Below are 18,042 nucleotides of genomic sequence, written 5' to 3'. Positions count from 1 at the left end.
CGGACATGGTTTTGCAGTACTTACCTAGCAGTCTGGTAGAGCAATGCGAACTTCCTCTCCGGGGACCAAGTCTGCGAGTCTCCAGACTCGAGCATCAGGGCGATCTCCACCATAGACTTGACTGATGCTCCAAGCACGCTGAAGTTTAGGGCGCATGCGGTCAACTTGCTCATACACTGTAATAGATAGGAAGCGAACAAGCGATTCGATACGATTTTCATTTTGGTTTCTATTGTTACCTCCCCAAGCACGACTTCAGGCAGAAGGTAACCACAAACAGGAACTAATGGAACTAGGAAAGACAGGCCAGGAAAACACGAGTCATTCGTCTGATGCTGTAATAATGTTTGGCAAGATATTTCGGTAGGACTTTGGTCTGGAAAGGACAAGGATACAGTGGTACCTCTACTAAGCGGCCAGCCTCTATTGGCGGCTACATGCTTCAGTCGATGGTGACAGCTTAATATAGGTACCAATGTAGCTCATGAATTCTTTTCAACACGGGCTCTTTCTCTCACCTTCTGTTGATATTTCTTCACGCGTTCGCTCATAGAGTTTATGCATTCCAAGTGATTCATCTCCTAAAGATACGCAAAAAGACGTGTACATCAATAGCATTGTTCTAAACCAACTAGCACTCTTCATGAAAAATTGAATAACTAACTGATAACTCCCAACTGCCATACTGATGCGATAGGCACAACAGAGCAAGCCTCCAAATCAAGTGCCCCTTGTGTTACTAACTGAGGGTGGTCACTAAACATATTCACTTCGATGTTGTAATTAGGGTTTTTAGTAAGTAAGCAAGTAGTTGAAGAGTGATTTTTTTTTTACCTTAAGTGTTGTGTCCATTGAGGCCATGATCTTGGCTGGTATCTCAGGAAGGACACAGTTCCCAAGCTGTCTACACAGTGGACATGTAAACTCGCCGTTTCTGGAGTTGAAGGAATGCATTTGATGCAGCTGGGCCGCCTCCTCCTCCTGCGACAATAATCGACAAATGAGGAGATAACATCAACACAAGCATTTCACATATCACCAGCCACACGTGACAAAAGTCGCTAGGTGCGTTTGACAAGGAAGTTTTGCGTGATAGATGGTGTCACCTGATTAATGATTGTTTCACACTAAAGAACGTTCGAGGTATAAATCAAGACAAGGTTGAAATAGAGGAGTTGCGCTAAGAACGTTCTAACTGGCAGTGCCCGCAACAGATGCTATGTTATCAATGTCATGCACCACATGTGTGCTCATGTAGGCTGAATGTGACAAGCAACAAATATTCCACCAAGAAAAGTTCAAGCAATAAGCGTGCAATGAAAGTGTAACGAGATGTGACAGTGCATGCAGAAATGTTCTGCGTGAATTAGCCGTTTGCCAAATGATTAGACATAGCGTGACTTGTACCTGAAGAGAGCGTAAGTAGGATTGCTGACAGTCAATGTGTAAGTAGTGGCCACACGTCTGGATGTGAATCCCACCGTCAGCACCAACCGAAGACGCACGCATACTCGCCTCCTGAAAACACACCATACCGTCCATGAAAAGCTTGTATAATCCATGAGCCGCCCTTGACGCAAATAGACCAAGTTTACTTATTATTGTTGTTCCCATTTATTTCCATTAGAAGGCACATGGCCAGGATTTGCTATATAACTGCTAAATCTCCTTGATAAATCGCACTATAACTGTAGTGAATAAAGACTACCGATTATTGGGGCAGTTGCCAGAATTTGATTACCAATGAACGCTTGATGTTTTGTACCTTGGTAAAACATTGAGTGAGGGCATCCATGCGTTGACGTTCGGCAGTGCCGCAGTTTTCCGCGTGTGTCGTTTCACTCTCAGTGCACGGGATCTTGGCATGATGCCTACTCCGGTGCCTCAGAACTAGATAACGGTTAAATCAGCATAAATCAAAATTACCTCAGGAAATAATAATAATAATAATAATAAGTTTAATTAAACCTTTCGCAGTATAGACTGGTACAGGTGAGTCAGAGATACAAGTAAGCACTACAATAAAGTACAATTAATCAAATGTAATCAGCATATTTAACAGTAACGAACTCGTTGAAACGACTCGTATTAGTAGGCCTCTGATACGATGTAGATTTAGACCTGAGGTTATACCCTGAATCATGTGTAATGCGACGCCCTTTAATGATAGGAAAAAGAGGATTCTCTGGTTTGATTCTGGAAACGAACCGCTGGCATGCAATATTTCAACGTTGGAAGGTTTGCAAGCGAGAGTGAACCCTCATAACTACGACCTGGGAAAGCGATCTTGAGCGCGCGCCTCTAAACATTCTCTAGGGCGTCAGACAGATGATTTGGAAGGTTCGCGAAGGCTGCAGACGCATATTCAATGACCAATCTGATAAATGACCGGTAGTCTGTTATCAGCTCTTTGGCATCCAGGCCGCATTTCTTAAGTACTCTTAGAGCATAAAGCCTTTTGTTAGCATTCTTAATTATGAAGTCGCAGTGCGCAACCCATGTCAGGTCACACGATATAAGAACGCCAAGCAGCTTAAACGACTGCACCCGATCGATGGTATTACCGCCCACGGCAATGGGCTGCCAACTGCAACTATCATAGTTTAAGAAGCTAACGGACATTTCTTTGCACTTTGATGGATTAAGGCGCATGTTATTCTTTAGGGCATATGCTTGAATGTCGTTAACAATGTGTCCTAGGAGGGATGGTGAGTTCCTAGGTACCACCTCAAGAACAGTCAAATCGTCCACGAACTTAGCCCGCGGGGGCCACGTCCTGACCAAGTCATTGACCATTACACAGAAGAGAATAGGCCCAAGCCTGGTACCCTGGGGGATTCCCCCGTTAAGTAGTTGCGAGGAAGATGTTTTACCATCGAGGCAGACTGCGAACGCCCTTGTAGAAAGGCTGCAATCCAGCGCAAAAGTGCCAGTTCAACATTAAGTGATTTTAACTTATATAGTAAGATGTGATGGTCAATTAAATCGAATGCTTTTCTAAAATCCGCGAAAAAGAATCTAACCAAGCAATTGCCGAGATCAAGGGCCTCAAGCATAAGGTGTAGAATATAGACAATAGCCTGTTCGGTAGATTTAGACGCAACTGCAAACTGCTTACTATCTATTTTATCTAAGACAGCGGGGAGCATTCTCGAAAGTGTTAGTCCTTCCATGATCTTGGCGACTTGTGACGTTAGGGAGTTAGGTTTCACATCGTTTTCCACGGTCTTGGCAGGCTTGGACTTAGGGAGAGGACGTGCGATAGCAGACTTTAGAAGAGATGGGAAGAAGCCATCAGTTAGCGAGCTGTTGTAAAGGTCGTATATGACCGGAGCAAGTTCGAAGGCGAAGTTCTTCAGGATGGTATTGGGAATTCCATCGGGACCGGGTGCTTTTTTTTATCTTGGTGGCAGATAGGGCTCGCTCAACCTCCGGGATGGTGGCAAGTAACCTAGCAGGGACTTCATCGACTTGAAAGGATGCCACATCGCGAGTAGTTAGAGGGGGGAGGTCATAGGACAGCCCGACAAAGAAGGAATTCATCCTGTTACACAGAGACTCGAGAGGGTCGGAATCACTTGTGACAAGGAGCTGATCGTACCACTTTCCGTTACGACAGGAGCCACCAGATAAAGCTTTAACCTCCTTCCACCAACGACTGATGTTAGACTCTTTGAGGGCCTCGACCTTTCTCTCATAGAACTTCCTCTGTCAGGGGCCCTGTGACCACAGGGGTACCACAACCAATATGGCGGCGACAGCGACCGGCTCGTTTTGATCGAAAACCTTTCCTGATACCCAGACCGTGAAGGGTCTCCCATAAATCCTCAGGAACACACACCTTTGGTTGTATTTTGCCGATTGACTTGAGAACGGCACTGCTGTATGTCACTCTGGACGAGGTAGCATCGTTTCGAGTTTCAAGATGGCGACCGGACATACATGAAAGGTCAACGAGCAGAGGCCAAAGGCCACAGGTCAGCCATAAGTTGGCTAGATAGACTATAAGGTATACCATTAGGCCCCACGCCCTCTTATGTAGTGATGGAGGCAACATAAGGGTCGCTTCAATAGAGAACGACACGAAACACGAACGAATTTTACGGAGACAATTTAACCGAGGCAGCCAATATGGCGCCGCTGACCGCATTGAAAACCACGAGAAACACGCAGGGAACCATGGGAAAACCAAGTAGCGTCAATGGAACAAACGTTGTTCTTTATATCACCATGTTATACTGCAAAAAGCTTGACAGGATCGTTCCCACACGGGACCCAGGATCGTACCCACACGGGACCCAGGATCGTACCCACGCGGGACCCAGGATAGTACCCACACGGGACCCAGGATCGTACCCACACGGGACCCAGGATCGTACCCACACGGGACCCAGGATCGTACCCACACGGGACCCAGGATCGTACTCACACGGGACCCAGGATCGTACCCACGCGGGACCCAGGATCGTACCCACACGGGACCCAGGATTGTACCCACACGGTATACAAGATAGAACTCACGCTGGACCGAAGATCGTACAACACGGAACGCAAGATGTTACCCACACGGGACCCAAGATGTTACCCACACGGAACCCAAGATGTTACCCACACGGGACCCATGATCTTACCCAAACGGGACCGAAGATCTTACCCCCACGGGACCCAAGATGTTCCCCAGACTGTACCCAAGACCTTACCTGCACTGGATTGCAGTAGTGCTACAAGTCCTACAGGTCTCTCCTCAGTAGAAGGAGATGCTTCGCCGCAAATGACACACTCAAATGACTGCTCCACAGTCTCCTCTGGTGCAGGGGCATCGACCTCAGTGTCCACCTCCATGGCCTCTGCGGTTTTGAGAAGGATAACGAGTAAGATAACTACTGAAACAAATATCTGTCCACTGACTGTGCATACTATACTGGACGTCCTATATAGCCTTACTGAGTTATTCACGAGGCTAGACACGATATTACTTGCTTTACCTTGTCCAACGTTCAGGGTCTTCTCTAAGAATGACTTTTGCTTGGATGCAAATTCTGCCAGCAGCTTCTGTTGTCTTTCACGCGCTCGTTGCCGCCTAATTTCACATAAATAAAATCTAAGTAATAATAAATAAAACTTTTACAGGTACAGTAGTCAACAGTTCGAAAATCAACGCTGACACAATTGAATTTTGTTGTTTATCATTTGAAGTATAATCTCGAAGATTTTTGACATTCTTTACTAGCCTAACATGTCTGTTAGGCTAGTAACATTTCGACAAATCGACTTCATGCTAATAAGGAGGGGGTGTACTTTGTGCTCAACTGGAGGGGGGTGTACTTTGTGGTTATCGAGGGGTAGGTTGTGTACCTGAGTGTTTTTGCTGCCGAGTCATCTGCCTCACTCCCTGGGCTTTGCATCTTGTGTGGTACACTTTTGCTATCAGGAAGAAGTTTAGCGACGGCTTGAGCATTCTCCGGACTTGATAGCTTAACTTTCTCCAGTAGCTTGTTGATGTAAAAAAGACCGCTTCCAGTATTTAAGGCACTGTGCATTTAAAAAAAAAAAAGCTAAAAAGATAGTACAGTTAAAATATTGTTTAATGTGTATAGAAAAGCTTACCAATCGCAGGTCACAGGCATATAACGCCCTGGTACGCTCAGTTGTACGAAATTTCCTTTTCATGCCAGAGGTTCCAGGTTCGAATGTGGGCCATATCAACTTACGATCTATTCAGAGCCTGGCTCATTTGGATAAGAATGCTATGCCGAAGTTGCCCTTAATGGGGTCGGCCCTGGTAATAGTTACAGTAGCAGTGCTCACAAACTGACACTCATATTATATAAACTGTGTCGGTATAGGAACACTGGTGTGCTGTGATGTGTGAAGGTCAGTCAAGGGAAGCGCTTAAAGACGTCATAAGTGATGAAAATTATTTTTTAATTGTTATTTTAAAAAATGGGAAAGAAACATCAGTTACTAAATCTCCTGAAGACTTCAAGCAAGGCAGTGCAGTACCTTGCGTCAGAAGCCGATTCTTGCATTGCAAGTTTCTGTTTCACCAACAAACTGAGCAAGCTCTCATTCAGCGCAGTGGGTGAAGCAGCTTCTTCTTGATGCTGAGATGAGGATGGCATGTCTGGTCCTCCTGGCACACAACCACCGACTGGATGTGCAGGAGAGGACATGCTAGACACTTCCTCAGGTTGTGACGAAGGCTGGTGTTCCAAATCTGGCATCGTTTCTTCCATGTTAAGATGCATGTTTATGGCTAGAGACAGGTCTCCCCGACAGCTACGAAGCAGACTCCTTGCAATGTCTGAAGAGAAAATAACAAGCTTTGGGCTTTGTCAGTTAATATGGGTAAGGATTACTCATATGAATTACAGGACTGTAACCAGGGGGGGTTCGGAATGGGTAACCGAACCCCCCCCCCCCCACCCCCGCTCAAAGGCTTGAAAGGCTTCCCTGAGATGGTAAATTTTAGATTTGTAAGTGTGAATCAAGACTTAATTGACGGGTTAGACTTACGTTCTGGAGCCTCTGTGATGGCGATAAACGCCTTGATGAGATTTTCCAAAGTGGTGTCACTTTGTTGTTGTAAAGACAACTTTGTTATCTCTGCAGCTCTGACCTGAGTAGGTGTATCCCCAACAGATGCACCTAAACAAAGCAAATAGTTGTAGGATTATGGCGATGAGAATACGAGTACCTTTATGAGTACATGGGTACATGGGCACTAACTACATTTTATATATTTTACTTTTGCAATCGCATTAAGCAAGGTCTTATTGTGACCATGTGATTCGATGGGTGGTTCTCCAGTGAGTTTCCTCTTGGCAGTCATCTATCGCTTGTAACTTTTCACATCTAAATCCATGATTACCTTGATATCCTGAAGTTAGATCCTGGGGTGTGGATGGTGTACTATCAGTGATCATAGGCACTGGCTCTATTACCAGTCCGATCTTGTGTCTCACATTATCAACCATGCTTTCAGAGGGGAAGTCAAGGTCTGGCAAACCTCTTGGCCATCCAGGTGGGACAGAGTGCACCTATAACAGCCAATCTCAGTTATTTCATGGATCATAAGATAGCAAGACCCTAAGGTAGCTTACCTTCCAAAGCAAATAAGACATGACTTACCCTGAATAACCAGTCATGGTATTTCACCAGATACATGAGTAACATGGATAACTCCAATGGCTGGAGAATTAAAAGGTATTAGATCTGGTGTTAGGAAGCTAAAACTCTGCTCTGACATCATAGCAAAGCATATCTGGAGACTGCTTTTGTATAGTTCATATGTCAAGGAAGGATAGGACAAAAACAATCATAGGATCTATCTAAAGGACCAGCATACTTTCTCCCAATTCTTCCAGATGTATCTTCTTTTTTGAGGGAGAAACCCAAAATAAAGGTTTTTTAAACCCCATGGATCTTTCTCCCATCAAGATAACACCTCCATCACCCTCTCATGAAGGTCTCATCAGGTTGTAGTCTTTACCCCTCTTAGGGTTTGAAACATATTTTGACACAAGGATCACCTCAGGGGAGCCTTTATCCTCATATGGTCCAGAAACACAATTTGTCCTAGGGAAAATACCTCATTATCTTAGGTTGTTAGCCTTTAACCCTTCTGATGGAAAAACATTTTGCCTCCAAGAAGATACCTTCATCACCTCAGGGGAGGCTTCATCCGTCAAGGAAACACATCCATCCCTTCCTTATCGTGTACATACAACCATACATTCCCTCGATAGAAAAACACATTTCCTTCACTTACCTGAGTATCATCACTAACAAGAACAAGATTCTTGGTTGGAATATTGTAGCGTTCCGAAACGCTGTACAAACAAATGAAATAAATGCTGTCAGTAATAAAATAAATAAACATCAACTGACATTAAAATAAAACAGATCATCATAAGTGGGGGATATTTGAGAACATGGCAGGGAAGTGCTCCTGTTAAAAGGAATAGTTCAACCCATGTCCATTTGTAAGGATAGATATTGATTTTTAAGTGTAGAAAACAATTGTCAACCCATTGTATTCAATACCGATAGCCACTCCATAAAATATGGCAGTGACTTTTGTTCTCTAACCAACTCATGAACTGTGCTGACCACAACAAATAGTTGTGGCTTAATGCTGATAAACAGGATCCAAGTTAAGATAAACCAAACCAGCTTTGTTGATCAAAGCTGTTCATGAGTTGCCCAAATATTCATTTTTCTCAGACTATGTAACAAAGGGACTTCTATTGGTAAATAAAGGTTCGCCTATCCTAGTCAATGCTTTGAATTGCATATATCAGAGATGTGTATCTGCATAGTAATATTGGGAGTGCTTCCACCTGACTAGATGTCCAGTCAGCTTTCTGACCAGCCTTTGTCTATGCGCTGGCAACATCTCCAAGAGGTACTGGATATGCTGCAACTGAGACACCTTCTCTTGAGTGTTGCTCTGATTATCTACAAAGGAGTTTCAATAAATCACAATTTTGGAAAATATAATACAATATGCAGTTGTGTTAGAAAAAGAAAATCTAAGACTGGACTACATATGCTCTAAGCAAAGTGTTTTGCCCAACATTTAGACATCCTCGGAAACCCAGGGTCATGAAACAAACATGAGACAAAAAGACCTTCAACAAACATAATTTTTTTTTGTCAATATTAAAAAAAGATATTGTGTTTTAACAATTACAAGACAATACACAATCAAGATGGTATGCCTTTTTTCCAACAATGCACTGTGGTCATTCTTCAGTCTAGCAATGGCATTGTGAGTGCTTGTTGCTGACAACAGGTTTGCTTGTAATTTGCTTAAAAACAACAGCCATTTTATATCAGGAGAGTGCCCTAGGACATTATCAAGCATATTGGGGCATAATATTCTAGAATCTTTGGACCTTGAAATGAGTTGGGCCTATGTATTTCAGGCATCTGGGCATAGTGTAGAAGCCATACCAGCCACTTACTCAAAGCACTTGTGAGCACTTCAGCCATGAAAGGAAGGAAAGAGTTGAAGAGTTTTGGCTGCATTACATGATGAAGGGCATGTGCCATCACAACACAGACGTCATGGCATGAATCTTGTTCTGGATTTATTGGGGCTGATGGGTCTGCAAGAGTAACGATTACAAAATTGAACAGGATCTGCATAAAGGAGAGGAGAGAGAGGGAGAGAGTGAGAGAGAGAGAGAGAGAGAGAGAGAGAGAGAGAGAGAGAGAGAGAGAGAGAGAGAGAGAGAGAGAGAGAGGGGGGGGGGAGAGGGAAAGGGAGAGAGAGGGGGGAGAGGGAGAGAGAGGGGGGAGAGGGAGAGAGAGGGGGAGAGAGAGGGAGAGAGAGGGAGAGGGAGGGAGGGAGGGAGGGGGAGGGAGGGAGGGAGAGGGAGGGGGGGTATGGGTATTTGGGTATTTGAGAGTGCAAGAAACTTTGTCTATATCAGCAATGGTTGCTTAGCAGGAGTGAAGATATTTGGCACCATACCCAAATTACTACTTGATTATAGGTATTCTGATAAAGGTTCAGGTAGAGGTGGAAAAACAGGTTTATAATGTAAAAGCCTTACGAAAAAATTAAAAAGTAATATAACAGACTTTGATATAGACGTGTCAGCAATTCTTGATTGATGGATCTCAGGTCCTCAACTTGGTGTAAACCCTTGACATTTTCCCCTAAGAATAAAAAACTGCATCAGGAAACAATGTTTTTAAAATACTGTGCTACACCAAGAAAAAGGGTATTTCTGAGAGTAACGTACCATGTACATCAAGATAATCAATACATCTAGAGACAATCTGGCTGCCAATATCATCCGTCTGATGTAGACTTAAAACATTTGGCTTGACTTCCTATAGATATCACATAGAAAACAACAAAAATAATGTAAGTATATTCTGCATTTATCTTGTGTTGTGTAACTCATAACTGTATACCTTCTAATAAAACTGGAAAAATTTAGGGATCATGCCACTAGAAGACATATAAATTCCTAAAACTTCAAATTGTGATTTATAAGTTTATTATAGAATTAATTGTGATATATATATATATATATATATATATATATATATATATATATATATATATATATATATATATATATCAGGGACGGTAAGGGTCTTGTGATCCGTGAACGGCCGTTTTTGTTTACCGTGAAAATGACAAATTGTAAACCATGATCTGTGATTGCTACCTTTGCCGTGATTCATGAATGGCAAAATTTGATCAGTGTGAATCGTGATATATGCTCTTTAAAATCTGTGAATCGTGATTTCCGAGTTATAAAGATCAACCCTTGCCACCAGTTTATCGTGAAACATGATTTTCAATTTTTGAAACTTGTGAAACATGAAGGGACCCCCCCTTACCGCCCCCTGGTATACACAATGACAGAATTAATGGTTTGGCTGAAAAAAAAACTAAACTGTTACAGTGAATTGCTTGTGATGCATGGAAAATTAACATTATGTAGCAAGAGACAGCAGAGATATTCTGAGTCATGTGACATTCCAAACATCAGAAACATAAGATAAACAAAAGAGAGCAGGACATAACATGAGAATAGTAGGATTTTTCAACTTACATAACAGTATTCAAAACAAACATAAATGTCATATTACAATATATTAGCAGTGACATAACTTACAGCTGCACCAACAGGTGGTTTTGAGTCTAAGGCGAGACTTGTCAGGTGTGTGGCCATGTACAACACTGCTTCTGGCATGACACTTTTATCCAATGATGCCTAAAAGACATATTTGATATTTAACAAATATATCTAATTTTTTCGTACATATTTCTTTTTTCAATATAATAATCACCATTTTTAATTAAATTAATTCAGCAAATGAAAACCATCTTGGCACACTTTCCAAGCAAAATATGGATGCATGATTTTGGTTCAGTTTACCAAAATTATACCCAAACCCACACACCCCTGAAGAAAAGAATCATTTTGCAGTGGTTATATTGAGCCAACAGAACCATACCAACTCCGCCAAGTTGCATATTGTAGATGAGACATTGGCTATGATGTAATTGCTTTCAATCAAGCTAGTCCAAGTGGCATATCCCACCTTGTGAAAGATGTAGAAGAGCAGTCCATGCAGAGTTTTGCAGTGCAATAGCTTAAGTAGACCCTCAAAGCCCTTGGGAAGTGGTTTCAATGAATGAAATGGTGGCCAGACTGAGCTCGACACATTTGTCTTGCCACTCCGGCTCATGCTACACAGAAAAGTAATGATCGATGACAAAACAAATATAAACCAAACACGACGACCAAAGATAAATGATGAGGGAAGGGCAAAAAGTTAATCACATGATGTGAAATCAACATTGTCAAGCGCCTAGTCTGTATACTTACAAGGTGCAGTATCTGCTCATGGCAGACTGGATGTCTTGCCGCTGTATGGCTCTATGCACCACATGAGTGAAGTCAAACTCATTCTCCCAGACTTCATCTGAAAATATTATGTGTTATGCAGGATCTCCATAACACAATCATTTGTACTTGACAAGATTGAAAAAATAGGCCGTAAACATACATGAAGCAACTGCAACAATTATTTACAACTGTTTAATATATTTTGTACAATAAAACAACTGTTGTATATTTCTAGGTAATTACTATATAAGATTGACAGGAATATATGAAAAATAAAAACAAATCGTTTTCAGTGGGAATCGAACCCCTGACTTACGATCACTAGTCTATTGATCTAACCACTAAGCCATGTGGCTGTTGACACACTACTGAAGCACTAAAATTAGATTCATCACTGATTGTATTGAACTGTTTGACAAGCCTGGTCAAGCAGGGACATTATAAATACAATTTTTTTTTATTAATTTTATATACTATAAAATAAATTTTATCATTAAAAAGATAATAAGTGATGTAAGTTTAAGCTGACCTTTAGGGGTGTACATCCCCTGTTGCATCCATCCACATTCAAACCCTGGAGCTTTGTAGTCTGCCAACTGCAAGCAAAGGAAAATACAGAAGTTGCTACTGTAGTATTCAATACTTGTGAGCACCATCACTTGCTTGCCTTTTCTTGAACTCAAAACTTTTGTTTTGTGTTGCTGTTAAAACATTTCCTTACAGTAAGAGAAATATTTATTAGTCTGCTATAAAAAGTATTACATGATAACATACCTCAGCTAGGATTGTCTCAAAATCCTGAACTTTGTGAGACTGGCCAGGTTTGTCTGGTATGTAGGACTAGTTAAGAATGGTACATGATGATACAGAAGATATCAGATAAAAAAAATCTAATTGGAATAAAATCAAATTCAGATCTATTTCTCATTTGTACTATAAAAGGATATCAAGTCAACTAGCTGACTGTGTGTTCTATCAGACATACATAGCTGAGCAACCATCTCCTTGCGAATTATTTCCTTTGAGTTCATCCCTGTCAAGAAATGAACCATAATTTAACTTTGGATAAAGTGGTAGTGGCTACAGCTTGTGGTGTAGCATTAAATCACAAGCTGCGCTCCGACAAGGTTGTTTTCCAAGGACATTCTATTTTGTGATGGAATCAGTAAGAAATGTTTGATGATGATAGCTTACTGGACTATAGCATTTAATATGGTTTCACTGGGGAATTCTGATAACTTCTCAATTCAGGCTGTGACAACGTACAGTATCTTGGAATGACTAAAATAGATCTTAGCAGTTCATGCATGTATTGTATGTACAATAAATTAAGATGGTGTTGTTTTATTTGACATGGAACAAATGTAAATTGAAGAGGTTTTATGGTGAGAGTTTTGTATAACAGTAACACTTACCAAGATGCTGCCGAAAGCTAAGGAGTGTGATGATGAGGTTGAGGACACCTTCAACCATTGTTATATCTGTTTCTGCATCAAAACAGGGTGGTGTAGGTACTGCTGATTCGCCAAACTGGAACCAGTGTTGGATACCAAACCTCTCAAGTACGGCGTTCAGGAAACAGTCAGGATCGAGGAATGTGGCACACACCTGTTGGGTAATTACAAGTACAAAACCTTGTGTTAGACTGTTAATTAAAATATTCATATTCCTACTAATTGAAATAAAAATGGGATTGGATATTCTGTGACTGAAATTTATCAAAAACAATATGGCAAGTCATTTATACATTAAACAGTTGGCCAATCTAGAAGAAACATTTAAAACACATTTTCCTTTTTACAAGTAAATGTTAAAAGTACATTCGGTAGAGCTGCCAATAAATAGCGATTTTTAAATGCATGTTAACTCCACAGTACCTGTAGCATAAAAATGTCCAAATCTACCATAGAGTTGCAGAATTGGCACTCCTCATACAGTCGAACCTGGCTCCTGATCTGGGCACCATTCCGTACCCATCGACCGGCCCTTATCTCACAGACAGCTGCCTACAATTTAGAATAGATAATAGAGCAGGTACTGTATTAGCATGATTTGAAAGAGGAGTACAATTGGTACTTGGCCCAGAATTATAAACTGCCAAAATACCTTTATTAAAGTATAAAATAGAAATTGACTATTTCCTGAGTTATGAGAATTGTCTAGACCCCTAAAAACCCATTGGCACCTAGGGACTACCAAGAGGAAGGACATTTTTTAATACAATAATCCCCAACACCTTTCTAAGAGTTTCGGTGAACTGAGCCCCCCAACTTCTAGGGGGCTCTTTGGCCCCATAATAACTGTGTATATGATAGAGTACCTGAGTTTGAAGCAGATGTTCCACCATCAGCCTTAATAGATCATGATTTGGAATAATCCCATGCAGTGGCATTTTAAAATGAGAGGTAGCCTGAAAAGAGGAATAAGGTTACCAAGCAAACACATTCAAAGGGGTATAAAAGAGTGTATCTGCTTTAAACTTACCACACTCAAAAACCCTGCAAGATAACGATGGAGTGGAAGGTGAAATGTCACTTCCCCATGTCTTGGCTGCATATAAAAGGGATCAAAAACCTTTAATACAGGATTAAGCAAAACACCAAAAAACTTTCTCTCACAAAGTGTTCGATTAAAGGCAGACCCAAAACATTAAAACATTTAATTTGAAGATCTTTCGGAAAATGTATCACTTCACTTTACCATTGAGTCAATGTGCTTGTACCATTTCCATAGAGCCTCTGTACTACCAACAATCATGTTCTTCAAACAAACAGAGCTATCCTGTAAGACAAAACAACAAAAATAGTCGAACATATGAATAAATAAATAAAATGTAATCATGTTATGCAGTAGCTCTTGTTTTCCTTTTAGTTTGTTCAAAACTTATAAAATTGTATAAAAGGGTAAATAGTTTACTGTGCTTCCATGCCAGATCTGCTAAATAAGCAGAATGCTTCAGTTCAACAGCATGGATTTTCATAGAAATCAAATTTTACCAGGACTCTGCAGCCGCTGATGAAACTCCACAATGGTGAGGATGCTGCTTCGAGCTCCACTGAGAAGGAAGTGAAGTAGACAGTCGGTTCAAACTCTATGTGAGACATCACTTGGCGATACGTTGTGTTCATCCCTAAACACCAAAGAAAAGAGTATAATACTAGAAATTCAAACCACAAAACCAAATTACCATTTTAATAAAAGGAACACAGTAACAGGGCAATATTTCTAGGAGGGATCTCTGAAGTGCCCTTTTCAGCCACTAATGGGATGAAATTGTGAGATGATAGATTCAATCAAAACTCAAAATAATATAAAAGAAAAAAAAACTTGAGAAGATGAAACAGCTCATGAGTTTCAACTCTAAAAAAACAATTGAACAATTTGAGCTTTTGCAAAGGACACCCTTGTCATTGGAGGCTACTTATTGAAAAAAGGCAGGAGATAATCTTCAACAAACCTGTAAGATACTGTATGAATGTCATCCACTGTTTGATGAGGTCATGATTCTTCATAAACATCTCTGCAACCGTCTTATGAGACAGGATGTTGATAAAGTCACTGACGATTGGCCAGTAGCAGTGGTGACTTAATGCTCGGTTGTCACAATTGACGACTAGTTGATATGAAAGCAGCTGATCTAAAAATATACAACGACTGTTGTCATCTAGGTATTCTTAAAATATACAAAAATAGGCCTCACCTTCACCAGGTTAAAGGGCCTAGTATACTACAACCCCAGTTATTAGACACTTGTCATACTTTAGACAGCTGAAATACCCTATATTTAAGACAACAACCTGAATTTATGGACATTTTAAGCAGCATATTATAATAAAAGCACCACCCAAAGGACATGAATACATACCTCCACCCTTGACTTCCTTCAGGGCAGGCCTGACCATGTCATGTAAAACCTTCACCATAACATGCAAAAGGTTCTGCTCTAAAACCATCTTTTCTGCAAGCTCCTTGTTGCTAAAGAGCTGTACACTAACATGGACTACACGATTGGACAGTTGCTCTACACTAGGACCATCAGACGATACAAGTGCTCTGGCTATCATTTGATAATGCTGACAGAAAACTTTAGTAAATGATTCCTAAAAGAAAAGAGATAAATAGTGAGGTTTTCAGCATTTTTAAGCAGACACCAAAGGTCATTTGAAAAATATCTGTGAAGAGACTGGGTCCAGATCGCATGACACTGTTTTAGCAAAATTTCAAATCTTAAAATCTCAAAATATTTCAACTTTTTTAAGAAACAGAATACAAGGGGCACTACAAAAAATGAAGAGCACAGCCACATCACTACTGTTCGTTTCCTTATAATTCTAGGAAAACTGGTGGGTAATACCCGTATAGATATTACAGCACTGCCTGGATTCATAACAATCCAGTCTATATGATAAAGTGGATATCAAAGGATCCACACTCTGTATACTGTATTATAAAATTCCATTTTTTTTTTTCATATGAGTCCAAAATCTGCCTGGATAAACTTATTTTAGTAATTTTAGTAATACTTACCTTGTATTCTTTACAAGGCAACAAATGAAGCAAAAATGTAACAAGTCTTTGAGGAAACTCATATTTTGTAACAAAATCCATCATGAAATTCAAATATGTTCTATGATCTTCGTCCAAGCTGTCATAGGAGCTGGAACTCGAAAACGAGGAGGAGCTTTCTTTCCTTGTGATAGTAGTTCCTTGGGTTTTTGGCATCATTGAACTCCTAGATGAGGTTTGTGGACTAACTGTAGTGTTAAAGGACATTGGCCTTAACTTGTTAGAAGGTTCAACATTTCGCATTTCTACCATTAAGCACTCGGCCATCACATTTTTCATATTGTCTGTGTCACAAATTGTAATAAGGAATTCTGATAATCCATTAGCATCTTCCATCAAAGGAGAGTTGGTATCTGAAAATACAAAACATAAGACTCTAGAAGTGAATTTAAAAATAGACCAATCAAGCTTCCATTTCCATTGGCTAATTCACCCTTTTGACGCTAGAAAGTCATGTGCATATCATAGGGTCACAGTGCAATATATCCCGAAAGTTCAGATGAGTCAAGACGTGTGAGCTTCTTACAAACAAAATAGTGAAAATAAAGCATTGTGCTAATGGCAGCTGTAGAAATGATTTAGATTCCTGCAGTTATGGAATAGAAATGGCAATGGGATCCCTAAAAAAACACAGAAAGATAGGACGAATGGATAAAGCTGTGCTAACACACAAAAGAAAGGGGGAAGGAACATGATTGTGGAAAATAGGTGACAAACAAACTAATTTGTCCAATACACTAAATTCCTAATACAGTCAATTTTAAGGAAAACCCAATAGAAAGAGAGGCTCTGGATACCTTGGCTCACATAAATTGGTCCATGATTATAAAATCATATTATAAAATAAAATGGGAAACAGTATCGGTACTACAGGTAATGGCTGAAAATGAAAGTACCAAGGCCTACATCTAGCAGACCTTTTTATTGTGTCTAAGTATTTACAGTGGAACCTGGATTTTACGATATGCCCCAGGAGAAAGAAAATGTATCGTAAAATCAAGGTATCATTGCAGAGAGGTCCTAGATTTTACGATATCAAGGAAAATCCATTGAAAATATTGTTGTAGCCAGGTTGGGTTAATTATCACATTTTACAAAATAATAATATGGTAACTCTACTCTGTGTAAGACTGTACAGGTACTGACTGTAGGACTGTAAATCTGCATTTTTATTAAATCTGATTTGTATCATAAAATCGAGAATATTGTTGTATCCAATATAGTAAGATTGAGGTAATTTCTGAAACATTTCACTGTATTTCTGCCAGGAGAAAGGAATGTCATCATAAAATCTAGGTTATCGTAAAATCCAGTATTGTAAAATCCAGGTTCCACTATATTATTAAGTTATCTAAATATCTAGTTACAGTATCAGTCACAGCTGTTGATAAATATAATAAGCATGATAAAAAAATGTAAACAGGAGTAGACTGCATCATGTTTACAGACCTAAAGACTCATTATCAACTTGTTCAAGCTGGTAAACTGGACTGTAAATCTGCATTTTTATTAAATCTGATTTGTATCATAAAATCGAGAATATTGTTGTATCCAATATAGTAAGATTGAGGTAATTTCTGAAACATTTCACTGTATTTCTGCCAGGAGAAAGGAATGTCATCATAAAATCTAGGTTATCGTAAAATCCAGTATTGTAAAATCCAGGTTCCACTATATTATTAAGTTATCTAAATATCTAGTTACAGTATCAGTCACAGCTGTTGATAAATATAATAAGCATGATAAAAAAATGTAAACAGGAGTAGACTGCATCATGTTTACAGACCTAAAGACTCATTATCAACTTGTTCAAGCTGGTAATGCAGTCGCATACAAAGTCGCGGCAATACAGTTCTTGCCATGGCAAACAAATGATCTGGAGGTCGGCAAGGGGGTGTGTTGTTCTCTTTGATGCCATGCCTTGAACAAAACCTGAAATAAATGGGAACAGTGCAGAATTTGAAACTGGAATCATTTATTGAATCTTCTAAGTGCTGCATAAATGGTTGTATTTTAACTAGTAAAACAAAATTGACATAATATACTACACAGATACAAATCATGATTTAACAATTTGCCATGGCTAAAATCCAAG

The 18,042-nt window shown here is 40.0% G+C and overlaps 1 protein-coding gene across 3 annotated transcripts in view; it reads right to left on the bottom strand.

The window, feature by feature from the left end:
* The window catches only part of LOC5514850 (E3 ubiquitin-protein ligase ubr3), a 30,486-nt gene that overhangs the window by 11,751 nt on the left and 693 nt on the right, over nucleotides 1–18,042 (bottom strand). Inside the window, exons 2-34 of one of the 3 annotated variants that reach the window (XM_048723175.1) lie at nucleotides 17,734–17,879; nucleotides 15,909–16,300; nucleotides 15,247–15,481; nucleotides 14,839–15,018; nucleotides 14,378–14,511; nucleotides 14,082–14,162; nucleotides 13,866–13,931; nucleotides 13,702–13,791; nucleotides 13,259–13,387; nucleotides 12,797–12,989; nucleotides 12,329–12,414; nucleotides 12,156–12,215; nucleotides 11,911–11,977; nucleotides 11,361–11,457; nucleotides 11,074–11,221; nucleotides 10,644–10,742; nucleotides 9,756–9,846; nucleotides 9,592–9,669; nucleotides 8,970–9,113; nucleotides 8,343–8,460; nucleotides 7,772–7,832; nucleotides 7,132–7,191; nucleotides 6,872–7,040; nucleotides 6,517–6,648; nucleotides 6,004–6,304; nucleotides 5,356–5,532; nucleotides 4,986–5,080; nucleotides 4,701–4,847; nucleotides 1,766–1,890; nucleotides 1,408–1,518; nucleotides 835–981; nucleotides 519–581; nucleotides 25–176 (exon numbers count right to left, since the gene is read on the bottom strand). In XM_048723175.1, the coding sequence (XP_048579132.1) occupies nucleotides 25–176; nucleotides 519–581; nucleotides 835–981; nucleotides 1,408–1,518; nucleotides 1,766–1,890; nucleotides 4,701–4,847; nucleotides 4,986–5,080; nucleotides 5,356–5,532; nucleotides 6,004–6,304; nucleotides 6,517–6,648; nucleotides 6,872–7,040; nucleotides 7,132–7,191; nucleotides 7,772–7,832; nucleotides 8,343–8,460; nucleotides 8,970–9,113; nucleotides 9,592–9,669; nucleotides 9,756–9,846; nucleotides 10,644–10,742; nucleotides 11,074–11,221; nucleotides 11,361–11,457; nucleotides 11,911–11,977; nucleotides 12,156–12,215; nucleotides 12,329–12,414; nucleotides 12,797–12,989; nucleotides 13,259–13,387; nucleotides 13,702–13,791; nucleotides 13,866–13,931; nucleotides 14,082–14,162; nucleotides 14,378–14,511; nucleotides 14,839–15,018; nucleotides 15,247–15,481; nucleotides 15,909–16,300; nucleotides 17,734–17,879 (4,374 nt within the window). Of the gene's footprint in view, nucleotides 1–24; nucleotides 177–518; nucleotides 582–834; nucleotides 982–1,407; nucleotides 1,519–1,765; nucleotides 1,891–4,700; nucleotides 4,848–4,985; nucleotides 5,081–5,355; nucleotides 5,533–6,003; nucleotides 6,305–6,516; nucleotides 6,649–6,871; nucleotides 7,041–7,131; nucleotides 7,192–7,771; nucleotides 7,833–8,342; nucleotides 8,461–8,969; nucleotides 9,114–9,591; nucleotides 9,670–9,755; nucleotides 9,847–10,643; nucleotides 10,743–11,073; nucleotides 11,222–11,360; nucleotides 11,458–11,910; nucleotides 11,978–12,155; nucleotides 12,216–12,328; nucleotides 12,415–12,796; nucleotides 12,990–13,258; nucleotides 13,388–13,701; nucleotides 13,792–13,865; nucleotides 13,932–14,081; nucleotides 14,163–14,377; nucleotides 14,512–14,838; nucleotides 15,019–15,246; nucleotides 15,482–15,908; nucleotides 16,301–17,396; nucleotides 17,467–17,733; nucleotides 17,880–18,042 lie in introns of those variants that run through there. The other 2 variants (XM_048723183.1, XM_048723179.1) reach the window with 2 other exon arrangements.

This window comes from Nematostella vectensis, chromosome 2 (assembly GCF_932526225.1).
Source record: "Nematostella vectensis chromosome 2, jaNemVect1.1, whole genome shotgun sequence".
NCBI classification, from domain to species: Eukaryota; Metazoa; Cnidaria; class Anthozoa; order Actiniaria; family Edwardsiidae; genus Nematostella; species Nematostella vectensis.
The sequence above is the reverse complement of the archived record's forward strand: the minus strand, read 5'-3'. Positions and strand labels throughout refer to the sequence as shown.